Raw genomic sequence first — 14,609 nt, forward strand, 5'->3', positions numbered from 1 at the left:
ACCTTTTGGTCTATGAATATATATATATATATATATATATATATATATATATATATATATATATATATATATATATATATATATATATATATATATATATACATATACAAAATATGTTGGCGCTATATAAATACTAATGTTAAAATTAATGTTAATAATAATAATATATATATATATATATATATATATATATATAGTCCAAAAATAAAAGGAAGCACTCACAGCATAAAGGTTGTTAGAAGTCCTTTACTGAATCATATAAACATCTACGCGTTTCAGTACCTCAAGGGACCTGATGACGGTCCCTTGAGGTACCGAAATGCGTAGATGTTTATTTGATTCAGTAAAGGACTGCTAACAACCTTTATGCCGTGAGTGCTTCCTTTTATTTTTGGACTTTATATTGAATTCGGTTAGCACCCGGCGAAATGATCGAATGTCGGAGGTGAGTGCCAGCAACCAATGGCTTTATATATATTTATATATATATATATATTCATACACTAGAATGTCATTTCTGGCCTGAGGTGGTATAAAATGATGGTGTAGGATGCCAATGTTGCCCCTAAATATGTGGTGTATAAAATAAATCAGTTCTAAAAGCAAAAACAATTGGACAGCATTGCCTGCAGTGTTGTTCTTAGAAGCCTGCTACACTGATAAGCCTAAGAGCTTTGGTCTTCCATTAAAGTTTTGCTGCATCTGAGGCAAGGTTCAGAGGAATAATGATCATATCTGACTTTTTCTATTTATAAGATATGTCTCTCTTTGATCAGGGTCATCGCTGCCCCTTGGCAGGGCAAGGTATATCCGTGAAGAGTTCATTTTAGTGTAAATCAACACATTTTGATTAGAATCTTACAAGAAAATACTGCTAAATATTAACATATTAACGTAAATCCCCATAAAAATATTATTTCCAGCACATAAACGGAATAAAACTTCTGCTTTGCAATAATACCACAAAAACTACTATATAGTGTCAGACATACTGAAAATAATAAATTACATAAAAATGAACCGTATAATATTAGGAAATAGTGGTTATAATAAACAAATATATATTTTTATTCTATGATCTTATGTCTTATCTGTATTCAACATGCCTTCATATACTGTATTACTTCCTGTTTTTTCATAATCTCAGTCTTGTTAACATACTTATTTTTTAATCTCATGAAGGGTTCTTTGGCCATGAAGAAAGACATTTTGGAACTTGTGAAAATAGATACTGCGGACTTGGGAGGCACTGTATGCTTAACAGAGAGACTGGACTCGCGGAGTGCACATGTATGGAACACTGCAAGCCTCATTTCAAGCCCGTTTGTGGTTCTGATGGAGAATTTTATCAAAATCACTGCGAAGTACATCGAGCAGCTTGCCTAAAAAGACAAAAGATCTTCATGGTTCACAATGAAGACTGCTTTTTTAAAGGTACATTTTTTGTATTATTTATTGAATATATTTTTAAAGCTAGTTCTTCTATATATCATATTTGTTCTGTTCATGAGATTAAGATTTTAAAAAGTTTACATAAGGAAGACTTAAAGAGGAATTATCATGAACATTTTAATAGAATATTTATCCCGTGGAAATATGAAATATGAAATTTCTGACATGGGTACGTTTATCTTCCCTCTCTTAGTATCTGTCTCTCTTCATTCACTCTTTATGCAGGAGTCTGTGTCTGATTTTTATTCAAAGGTTAGTCTAGTACATCTTTTGTACAGGGGGCAGCCTTTCCTAGCTTATTTATTGGAGCTCAAATAACCAACTAAAACAAAACCAAAATCTAACTCTGGTGCACATCCTGAATGTAGAGAGACATGATTTCTGTCAGCATTTGTTATACAGAGCGAGCTGTAATGCTTTTTTTTAGGCAAAGGGAGCACCCCTCCAAAAGATTTATTAGACTCAAATGGCAATAAAAATCCCATCATTCTTAAAACCTCTATGCATGGTCAGTTCCCCAGTTTTAAGGTGCCTGTGGTTAGGGATGGAATCAGTGACTTTGAGGTGTTAATTTTGGTGGCATGTTTGACAGGAGTTAGAGATATGAATAACTATTCAAGTAGGCTGATGTTTAATAAACAAGGTTATCTAAATTGATGTTGGCATATACAGTAAGCCTCCAGGAAAGACATCATCAATTAGGGTCAATAATGGACCAACATGCACAATGTTTGAATTTGTTGTCTGGGCGTTCGTTAAATGTGCTAGGCAAAATCAGCTCTAAATATGTTGCCTAGAAATATCAACAGAATTTAGTTTGTTTTAATACATTTATAAACGTGTTTACAGTGGAAAGGTTTCAATGCTCAGGATGTTAAGTACCCCTAAAGCCCCAAGCTTGGTAGTAAAACTCCACAACAAGAGAAACCTAATATCAAGAGCATGAGCCATGGTGTGGAATGCATTTCCCAAGCTAAAATATTCACAAAATGCTTCCAAGCACACTTCTTTCACTTTTGTGAAGTATTGTTTGGGACCAATAAGTCTCATCCAGCCCAGCCTGTTAATCAAATTCAAGTGCATAAAATTTGCTGTCATACTGTTATTATTTGTTTATCATGAAAATCAAATAAAATATTTTCAAAATAAATAAATTCAAGTGCCTCTATTTATGCTGGGGAACCCTAGAGCTACTGCCACCTTGGAAAGTGGTGGTCATTCCATGATACTCTCAGCATACTTCAACAGGCACAGAAGACTTGAGGAGTCACATGCTATGAATTTTTTTAATCATTATTATGTATTATTAATAGTATTATGATGCCTTCCCTACTACGAACATTTTAGCCGCACCTTGCACCTGACTTCCATTAACATACATTTATAATTGCATTCATTTGAAAATATCCAATGTAATGCCCCATGTGACCCTAATAATGTTGGAATTGTGGCAAACATGCTGGATTGGGGTAAAGAACATGACCATTTGCAGTATTTTATATATCATTTTACTGTAATTGGATGAATTAAGGAATAAATGGGAACAATACAGATAGTGATAGTGCTCCCATATGAAAAGAAGGGCTATTGCCCAAGTGCAGTAACCCATAGAAACCAATAATATCTTTGTTTTTACGTATAGGAACAGTAAATGTTTTCTGCTTTTTGGTCATTATAAATGATACATTATAGGTGATAAGAATTGTAGCAAACTTTGCACCTTATATTACATAAGCCTATGTTTACAAAACCCCTATAAAGGAAAGCCCTTCTCCCATAGGGGCAGATTTACTAAAGGGCGAAGTGACTAATGCTGGTGACGATTCGCCAGTATTACTGCTTTCATGGAATTCGGGGATTTACTAACAGGCACAGGCATCACTTCGCTAGCGAAGGAGATAGACGCTAGAGGTGATTCGCACTCTAACGCCAAACGACTTTTCACTCTGGCGAATGGACGTTACTCCGCAAATTCACTTAAATTTGGATTTTACTGAACGTTACCTCTTTCACTAGACTTGCCTTTACCAGCTCAGACCAGGCGAAGTGCAATTGAGTGCATAGAACTCCCTCAATCTACAGTTACTTACATCATATTTTCCAAAAAACGCTAGCGTCTTTTCCTTTTTTCAGGGTGATAGGCTGCAAAAGTGTTTAGTTTTTTTTTGTGTAACCAGTTCCCCCCATACATTTTATTACATATGGGACCATTAATTCACAATGGGCTTTTGTGTAGGGCATTATAACATCTCAACTGTCTTTCCTTGACATGTGCAGTTATCAGTGTAAATGTTATGTATTAGATGCAGCATGTAACATAAAGAGGTCCATTCAACTTTAAATTTCCCGCCATATGCAAATGAGCCTGAGCGCAAGACCTCTAGCAAAGTTGCACTATTCAGATTTGATTTGCTCATATTGCCGAAGTAACGCTAATGAAAATTTGCCGTCTGACACCCAGTACGAAACTTTGCATTTTAGTAAATTAGCATTGTCTGAGCGAATTTTTGTCCGGCAACGTGTTGTGATGGCTGCAAAGCCATCGCTGGCGAATATTTACCGGTTAGTAAATTTGCCCCATAGACTCCATTTTAATCAAATAATCCAAATTTTTTTTAAAGATGATGTATTTTTTCTCTGTAATAATACTGTAAGTAAATAATTTGCACTTGATCCCAACTAAGATATAATTAATCCTTATTGGAGTTAAAACAATCTTATTGAGTTTATGTAATATTGAAATAATTTTTTAGTAGACAAAGCATAGTGATCCAAATTATGGAAAGAAAGATCCGGAAAACTCCATTTCCCAAGCAGTCTGGATAGCAGATCCCATACCCTTATTAGTAATAAACACATTCAAAATCAAATCAACATAAACTCCAACCCCAGAATCAATGAAAAACATATATATGATACCAGTCATTTTTATTAATCTGACAAATAAATCAAAACAACAGCAAATTGCTTTATTGCATGTTGGCACCTTTGCAAGATATTTTTTTAAAGTAGACAATGATTTATTGTTTTAATTATTACACTGCCAGTATGATTCCCACTTATGTTTGATTATGGGAATTAATAAAACAAATTGCATCTTTCTGAAAGTCTCATGAAAAGTAAAATGCACGGTACTTAAATTCTGCAGAACAAAAAGTCCTCATGTTATTTAATGTTAAGCAAGCGTAACTAAACTGCCACAGGCATTGCTGTCTAAAGTGTTTGGGATCAGAAAGGACTGTATGAAATAGGAGCAGTTTTAAATAAAGTACAGATTTACAGTGTTTATGGTTCATACAGACACTTTGGTTCCTAGAAGGGAACAGTGATCAGTCAGTCAAAAAAGGGAATTGAGTCCATTAAATGTTGTATGAATTCATCCAACAATGGAATTGCAGTTGCTTATACAGCATTTCCTTCTGTTATGTTTCATGGTTTATATGGAGCTAAAACAGCAACTTTTGCCAAGGTGTGTGCAAGATGGTTGGTGAAAATGCAACTATTTTGCATAAATATCTCAGTGTTAAAATAAAATGTCACCAATAATTTTTTTTTAATTTTTACCTTACATATGTATTCAATGTTATAAAGCTTAAGTTGTCCTCAGTGGTCATGAACAGGACCAGGGCTGGAGAAGGGGAGGCACTGGCAGTGAGGTAAACTGGAACCCACATCAGAGGGCGGCTGCTGGATGTGCAGATGTTAAAGAGATGCTGAGAGATGCAGTCCAACAACAGCTAGAAGTCCACGGGATAGGAATCCATTATGTATGTGCTAAAACTATTTACATTTGTTACACAATAAAACATATGCTTACTAATTTAATCTTTGTTATTACGCTCACCAAAACAGTCCCTACACTGTTTGAGACCCAGGGCAAATGCCCTTCTTTTATTCCATTTATTACTTCAAAACAGAATTCCTAAATGGGCTTGTAAACCAATAAATGATTGTGGAATCACAAAAAGTAACCTGTTAACATATATAGAAAAGAAATCTCAAGGTGATTTCATACTAAGTAGTGAAGAGCGAATCTGTCCTGTTTTCCTTCGCCGAAACATTTGTGAAACCGAAAAAAATTCACAAAACGCATTCAAGTCAATGGGCATCAAAATAATTTTGAAGTGCGAAAATTTTTATGCGTGCAACAATTTCTACACACGCAACTTTTTTGTCCAAATGCATTAAAGTCAATGGGCGTCAAAATAGTTTTTGGAAAAATGGTGGAAAAATGCGGAATCCATGCCAGTGAATAAATTCGCCCATAACTAATAGTAAAAAAGCTTCATGTAATTTGGGGAAATCTGCTTTGTCATTGACCAAAATGTAAATGGGACGCTAAGCTCTGCTTGTGATGCTTTATCCTATGACTTCTTATTAAAGTAATTTATACCATTTTTTGTTAATATTGTAGAATTATAGTTTAGAATTGGTGGCAAAAATCTTTATCTTCGGCTACTTTTTTAGGAAATGTTGATTTGAAATCCCCAAATTCTGTTTATATAGATTTGTCCACTTTGGAAGGAAGTTTCCTATTTATAAAACAATGAAAATTGTTCTGAAAAATAGGGACTTATTATCGTAAAACCCTTTATTTAGAGAACTCCAAAATATAACAATGTCATTGCTGAAGTCATATTTAAGCAAAATATTTTACCATTTGACTGATTTTCTTTTCCTCTGTGATAACAGCACAATAGGGCATATGTAATAAGGGAAAGCAAGGTGTACAATCCAAATACCTGTTGCAGATGCCATGTTTTCTATCCATTATGCAACTTTCTGCCATTGCAGCTCCTTGTGCTTTTCATAATTGAGTGCAAAGGATTTAGCCAAGCTGTAACTTTCACCCTTGCCTTTTAAAGGATGGCATATGGGAAGCCCATGTGTATCCATGTGTACACTCTATGTACACTCCATGCTGTGCATCATTCATTATGTGCAAAAAAGAGCCCCTGCAGGTGCAAGTCACATACAAAAACTTGTACAGTATGTAATACACTCACATTACTGGCTTTATATACAGGGATACCCTGTGCCACCAAGTGCTGTGCTCATGTACAAGACCAAAAGCAAAGTTTGCACTTCATTTCTGAAGATCTAATGGGCACTGTTTTCACCCCTCAGTACATCATTTGTCCATATTAAATGAAGTCCCAGTGGCTTCACTATGGAAGAATAGATCAATTCAGTAAAAATCATTATTTAATACTGTTCAAAGCATTCAGATATTCAGCATCTCAGGTACCCAAAGGAATAAATAGTTTGAGCTAATGAATTTTATAGTAGGCTAAACTAAATCTTTTTTAATTATTTCTTTGCAAAACTCAAGCCAATGAAGCTTAGTTGTCACGCATCATATTAATAATGTAGAACTTATGTAGAACAAATTTGTTTCTGCATTAAAAACTTAAAAACTCTTCAGCAGTTCATGTGGCATGCAGGGTACTGTACATTGCAGAATGTATCCACTAAATCTTATAAAGATGGAAACCACCACACTGTGTATATCTATTTGCTTTAGTAGGGAAAATTATATGTTGTGTTATGCCATGTTTATATGCAGTACATAGCTTTATACTGTATACTAGGTATGCTGTGCACCAGACTCTTCCAACATGAGCAATCTTTAAGGAAACCCCACGTGAGTTTACTAAACCATGACATTCTTTGTCATTTTAACCAAACCAGCTTTTGAAATTAACAAAAACATTGGCAGCTTTTAGGTGTCAATGTTTTTCTTCCAAAAGGCATGAGCAATCTTTATTTGGCCCCTTAATATGCAACAATGTACAACCATATTTATGATTTTTTGAAATTTTTGCCCAAAGTAAAACATAGGTTTTTTTTTATATAGAATTAAGTCCTTTCTGTACTGATGGTTCTCCATCAAACCTGTTCCATCAAACAGGATCACAATTTGCCAGGCAAGTAAAATAACTCATAGGGGCAGATTTACTTGACGGTGAAGTGGCTAAAGCTAGCGTCAATTCGCCAGCGTTAGCACCCACTAACAGGCGCAGGTGTCACTTCGCTAGCAAAAGAGATAGCACTCTAGTGGTCATTCTCACTCTATCTCCAGTGAATTAGCATTGTCTGAGTGAATTTTCTCCTGGCAAAGTGTATCGATGGCTGCGAAGGGGTGCTGGTGAATTTTCGCCCTCGAGTAAATCAGCCCCATAGAATTTGTGGTGCTTGAAGTAACTTAAGTAATTCTGAAAAAATTGCAATTGTTTGTTTTTCAAAACTAGCCCTAAAGTGAAGAATTTGCACAAATTGGGCCAGGTTCAATTCGATGATTTACCTAATTGCTAACTTTTTTTCGGTATATAATTTTTTCTCCTGCAATAGTATCTTCTAAATTAATCTCAGAACCCTCATTTGCAGGTACCATTTTCGATTCCGGTTAGGCTTTTTGGGGCGAAACTCGATTTTTACATTTTTTTAACTCTAATTTTCCGAAATGTATTAAAGCCTGATTCATTAAAAAGCCCAAATCTGAAAATCTGCCATCTCGGATCTGCCAATGTTGTGTATAAGTCAATGGCAGAGGTCCCTATTCCATTTTTGAAGTTGTTGTGGTCTGCGCTGGAATTAGCCCAAAAATCCAACCATTTCAGATTTTTTGGACAAAAATCCAAACATTTTGGGCTTTTCAGGAAAAAGCCATAAAAATCTAGTAATTTTAGTAAAAATTGCACAATTCTGGTTTTCCCTCAATTTTTTACCAATCTAATTGAGCTTTTTTAATAAAAAATAAGGTAAAATTGGGTATGGGATTTTGGTCATTGTTTTTTATTTAAATAATGAGCTAAATTCAGATTTTAGTAAATAACCCTCTAAATGTACATTAGACTTTCCTTGTCCTTTACATGAAACCTCTATTAAAATATATAGAAAAAAACTGGAACTAAATTAGAAGAAAACGTATTTCTCCTCAGATAGAATCTCGTCCATAAATTTTCATGTGAAAAAACACAAAATAACATGTTCTCTTTGATTTGAATCTGAATCCCTTATTTTGTTAAAGATAGAGTTTGCTTATGTATTGGATGTGTTTACCTTTTAAATCACATTAATGAAACCATCATCAGGTTAGCAGAGACACTTAATAAAATAACAGATCAGAGAATTAATTTAAATCAGCATGCCCTTTCAATGTATAGTCCATTTGACTTTTGTAACATTTGACCTATTGAATCAGTTAGATCACTGGCAGTTGATTTTGCAAAAGCTCATTCAGGTTTCAGTTTAACCTTTTTATTCATTTTGATCTATGGAATAACTAATTGAGTTTGACAATGTGAAAAGTAGGTCTCATTGAATTTACTGTACAGAATGTCTTCACTCATTACATATACACATATCAAGGTCATTTCGTGATACAGATGCAGCCACTTTGGTTTGTCTGTTTGACACAGAATAACTAAACACAGATATCCCATTTATCTCATTTAACACAGAAAACTGTGACACAACATCCCATCTAATTAAAGCATTCACCATTGTGAACAATGGTGCTTTGGTATGCTAATGAAAAGGTTAAATGCATTAAATGAGTTAAGATAACTTTAGATAACACAGTTTCTTCAATTAACTCTGAGTCATGACGCATTTAACTCACAAATCCAAGTGGCTTCATCTGTACAAAAGCATGTATAGTTTTTGTGCAACATCTAAAATAAAGAGCTCTACTATTGATATAAATATAGTATATTATTATGTAATATATTACATTTTTGACACCATGAGAATTATACTTAAATATTGGGTTCCAAGAATTCTAAACACAAACAATTATATTAGGGCCAAATAAATTATAAGACTGCATTCATTCATTCATTCAAACATTTGGGTATATAATGGACACTTTATTTTATATTATATGTATCTATGTATGTATATCTAAATAAAACATTTTAGTTATATTTCAACTATCAAAAATGTGAACATATCTTACTAACCAGGAATAGAATTTTGGGATAGACTATAATTAGTTTGTGTTTGGGTCAAAATTGATCCTTGAATTTTACACTGTTGCAATGGGTGTCACCCCCACTCACCACATCAATAGCATGAACCATGAATCAGAGAAATTAAATTGAAGAAATGTGCCTTCATATGAGCTGACCTTCATGACCGATACACCATTGTTTTCCAGTTTGCACTTTTTCCATTATTCATTGAACCCTTTTCACTGAATTATGGCTTGTTTTCCAGGTTACTCAACCTGTCAGTCACTCATCAGTGACCAGACCTGACAATTGGCTCCTGAAATATTATATGCTGAAAAGGCGGGTGCAGGCAGGTGAATTTTAATGCCAAAATCAGCCGTGTGCTGATACAGTTGTTCCGGGTGCAGGCACTACAGGATGCCAATACAGTATATACAGTAGGCTGATTCTCAACTTCTGTATTTCAGAAGGTCAACTTGAAAGCTTAGGCTTCCGAAGTGAAACCTCCTAACCACTAGGACAAGTGTTGTTAATGTTGCCATTATCTACGTGATCCCTTACAGCCTTGATAGCCAATGAAACAAGGTTTTTTTAAAAAAAAAATAACCCTCCTTAATCCCCTTCATGTAAAGAGAAGTGAACAAAGTATATATACACTATGGAGTGACCCCCATCACTGTCATTCAGAACACTACAGGACGCATATATGAAACTACTAAACGTTTCACAAAATGATGTGTGCCTTGATTTGTTCCATAAGATCATTGATATCACTCCATACTCCTATACACAACACTCGAATTCCGAGCTATTTTAGTGTACTAGGGAATAGTCCAAATTCAGTTTGAATTTGCAAAAAATTAAAAAATTCGAATTATCATGTACTGTCTCTTTAAAAATTCAACATTGACCATTGGCCATCTAAAACCTGCCGAATTGCTGTTTTAGCCTATGGGGGACCTCCTAGAATCTATGTGGAGTCAATTGGTTTTTTCGGGAAAATCGAATTTGATCAAATGTAGTGATGGGCAAATTTATTCGTCAGGCGCGAATTTCGCGAAACGGCCACGAAAAATCAATGGTAAAAATTCAGTGGCTTCAAAAAAAAAGTTGCTGCGTCCAAAAAAACGCGTTGTTTTGAAAAATCTTCCCCATTTTGCGAATTTCGCGGGAAATTCGTGAATTTTTCAGGGAAGCGAAACGATGCAAATTCACCCATCACTAATCAAATGCGCTATTCCTTCGATTAGAATAATTTGAATTCAGCCATATATGGACCTATTCGATCAAAAACGGACCTATTCCAACAAAAAAAAAGCTTCAACTCCTTTTGGTTGGTCTTTTTTAATTCGAATTTCGAAGTTTTTTCAATTTGAAATTCGAGCCTTGATAAATATGCCCGTTATAGTGCTAACACATCTGTTCAGACCATTCAGCTACAAATGAACTATGGAATTAACACCTGCCTTAAAATGACCTTAATTCCAGGGTTTGCTGTTGTAGCTACACACAGAATTGACTTGCAGCAATGCAGTGTCTACTAAGAAAAATTTGCACAGCTACCCACGGGTAATTTGGTTTAGTGGATGCTAATTTTCACATGGATGCATTTTCAATTCTCAAATGAAAGTCTGCATTTTTAATACTTTACTTTCATCAACACAATACAACATTTACAGGAACAAATACAAAGATAAATTTACAGGAACAGTGCAATCGTTTTACTTTGTAATGCTCATTTAAAAATAACAGCTTTTCAAAGTAACAATAGCAAGAGTAAGTAATTACTCTGACAACATACCTTAAAAGGAGGTTAAATGTGCTCCTAACATTATGGGAATAAAAGAATTTGTTAATTTTCAGAAACAGCTGTAATTTTATTATGTAGAAATAAACATGAAACCCTTGAGGCATGACTTCTAAGGCTGAAAATAATGTCAAAATGATGTTCTACAATCTAACCAATAGATGTTTCAATAAAATTAGTTGCATTATCTTTGGCTTTTCAGCACTAACTGTTCTCCAGTGAATTCTAGAATGATAAATTGTAGGAAAAAGCTCTGCTCCGCAAATTTCATATCATTGTAAGAGCTATAGATGCATTTATACTTCATATGTCCCTTTGGTCTACATCATCAATGCTGGGTTATTAGTTGTAAAGTCTGTAATCGATATACAGTAGAGTCTTTCTAGTAAGAATCAATGCTTTTAAATCAAGTTATGATACTATGAAACATTTGTTTTTGTGTTCATATTGATCAAATCTTTGTGGAAATCAGACCCTAATTTTGAGGCAACAGCGATAATTGATAACGAAAGCTTATAGCTTGACATGTCTAATCAAATAAAGTTTAAATAAATCACTTTTGGGGTGGGAGGGGTTTTCATTATGCAAATCTTTTGAAATGGCACAGATTACTATGGAGTTGTGAAACCTAATAAATATTTTGCCATCATGTATAACTTGCTTTTAAACCAGTGGTCAGGGTGCACTTCATATGGCACCAGTTTTCAGTTAGTCTTAGTTATTTGTTTTTTATATTGATGGGCGGATTTATTCGCCAGGCATGAATTCCTGCGATTCGCAAAACCGCAGAGAAAATTTGTGATGCCGGCGATGTTTCACAATTTTTTCGAAATTTTTCTGCAAAGCGAAACGCCCCCAAATTCGCCCATCACTAGTTTTTTTTATAGTTTTTGAATCATGTGCATTCTTCTTCTGACTTTCCACCTTTCAAATAGGGGTCACTGAGTCCATCTAAAAAACAAATGCTCTGTATGGCTTCTAATTAATCATTATTACTACTTTTTATTTACTCATTTACTTTATTTACTCATCTTTTTATTCATGCCCTCTCCTAGTCTTATTCCAATCTCTTATTCAAATCAATGAATGGTTGCTAGGGTAAAACCACAAATCATAAAAAATTAAATTGAAAATTGTCTCAGAATATGATTATACTAAAAGTTAACTCAAAGGTGAACAACGCCTTTAACCAAATGGCATACTATTGCATTGGTGCTAACGATAAACATACCTCTCAAAATTTTGAATGAAAAAAAAAAAGACAGATTGGACCATACAGATGAAGCCACTTGGATTTGTGAGTTAAATGCGTCATGACTCAGGGTTAATTAAAGAAACTGTGTTATCTAAAGTTATCTTAACTCATTTAATGCATTTAACCTTTTCATTAGCATACCAAAGCACCATTGTTCACAATGGGGAATGCTTTAATTAGATGGGATGCTGTGACACAATTTTCTGTGTTAAATGGGATAAGTGGGATATCTGTGTTTAGTTATTCTGTGTCAAACAGGCAAACCAAAGTGGCTGCATCTGTACCTTTGATCCAATCACCCATATCAACATCTGTGATTGTTTATATTTAGTGATGGGCGAATTTATTCGCCAGGCGCGAATTTGCGGGGAATTCCCGCGATTCGCCGACAGTGAATAAATTCACGTAACTGGCGTAAAAATTCGCCGGAGCACTTTCACCGGCAAATGTGCGCCGGCGTACAAAAAAATGGACACCGCCATCAAAAACAGGAATTTTTCGCCTTTTCGCTAATTATTCAGTGAAGCGAAATGCCACAGATTCACCCATCACTATTTGTATTTCTAAAAAGCTCCTTTTGTCCACTTAAAACAAACCATGTTGTTGAAAAATAGGACATTTGCAGGTTAAAGGGAATGCAAGCTCCACTTTAGGAATATCTGTATATAGAGTGAAACTGGGAAATTTTTCCATTTCTGCAACTTTATTTAAGTTGCCTTCAAATGCCCTCAACTGAAATGTTTGTCCTGTTTTGCCAAAACCCTGCACCAAAGAATGCTTTTTCCCATAATGCAGTGTTTTCTTCCCAGGATTCCAGCATTCTTTGTGCAAGTCCGGTTGACGTAATTTTTTGTGTACCCATCAAAATCTATGCGTGTGCCCAACTCTTTAGACATCAGTGTGCTGTGTCTGTTGACTCAGAGCACTGAGGGGAATTAAAGGAACAGTAACACCAAAAAATTTAAATGTTTTAAAGTAATAAAAATATAATGTAGTGTTGCCCTGCACTGGTAAAACTGATGTATTTGCTTTAGAAACACTACTATAGTTCATATAAACAAGCTGCTGTGGAGCAATGGCGGAAATTGAAAAACCGCTATATGGCACAGGTTAACGAATGGATAACAGATAACACCATTAGACAGACAGAGCTTATCTGTTATCTGCTGTGTAACCTGAGCTTTTTCTCCTTTGAATGGCTGCCCCCATTGCTACACAGCAGCTTATTTATATAAACAATAGTAGTGTTTCTTAAGCAAACACACCAGTTTTACCAGTGCAGGGCAACACTGCATTATATGTTCATTACTTTAAAACACTTTTATTTTTTGACGTTACTGTTCCTTTAAGTAAAGATTATTTGAGTTTGTAATGTATCTTTGGAATTATTAAAATGTCTGTAATTATTCTTGAGCCTTTCAGTGATGTTGGTAAAAGCTTTTCCTTTTGCATTCAGACCTGCATAGAACTGGTAGGAAACGTTACTAATGACTATAATTAGATACATATTGAAAACAATTATAAAAAACCCCAAAACAAATTAAATTAATTTCTCAGCTTCATTTAGCACAAATATTGATCTAGGAATTTTTCATTAGCAACAACCATTTTCATTCTCCGCTAAAGTGTATGCCTTTGCATGTCAATAGGAAAGTTGAAACTTTTTGTATACACTTTCTGCTGTGATAATTATACTGTACGCCTAGTGCTTTATACTCTATGGAGTATGCTTACTGCTGCTTTTTTATTTTTTCAGTTGATCAGAATATGGCTCCATTGACAGTCTCCACTGGCTTGGGAACTGTATTCTCAGATGTTTTAGGCTTTGTTAACCATAGACTCATTTAATTCAATCCAGAAAAATGGTTGCCTAACGACATGGATGTTTAATATATTCACAACTCGTGCCATTGTTAGACACATGAGGATTGTGCTTACAGGCAGCTGTGGCTAAAGACATGTCTTGCTCGGCTTCTGCCACTGACTCTGTGTTAATGCTGTATGTATCATTTGAGTTATCTAGGCAGCATTGCCCTTGAATAGTAATGAAATCAGCACCCATTAGTATGCCTGTCACATAGCAGATGTGCTAACATGTTGCTACTGAATGCTAAAGTGTTGGAAAGGGTACATAACAAGT

At 34.8% G+C, this 14,609-nt stretch overlaps 1 protein-coding gene across 2 annotated transcripts in view; it reads left to right on the forward strand.

The window, feature by feature from the left end:
• fstl5.L (follistati like 5 L homeolog) overlaps nt 1-14,609 on the forward strand; it is a 286,103-nt gene that overhangs the window by 110,347 nt on the left and 161,147 nt on the right. For both annotated transcript variants that reach the window (XM_041589323.1, XM_041589325.1), the window contains exon 4: nt 1,183-1,434. In XM_041589323.1, the coding sequence (XP_041445257.1) occupies nt 1,183-1,434 (252 nt within the window). The remainder of the gene's footprint in view (nt 1-1,182; nt 1,435-14,609) is intronic.

The sequence above is a fragment of the Xenopus laevis genome, chromosome 1L, assembly GCF_017654675.1.
Source record: "Xenopus laevis strain J_2021 chromosome 1L, Xenopus_laevis_v10.1, whole genome shotgun sequence".
Taxonomy (NCBI): domain Eukaryota; kingdom Metazoa; phylum Chordata; class Amphibia; order Anura; family Pipidae; genus Xenopus; species Xenopus laevis.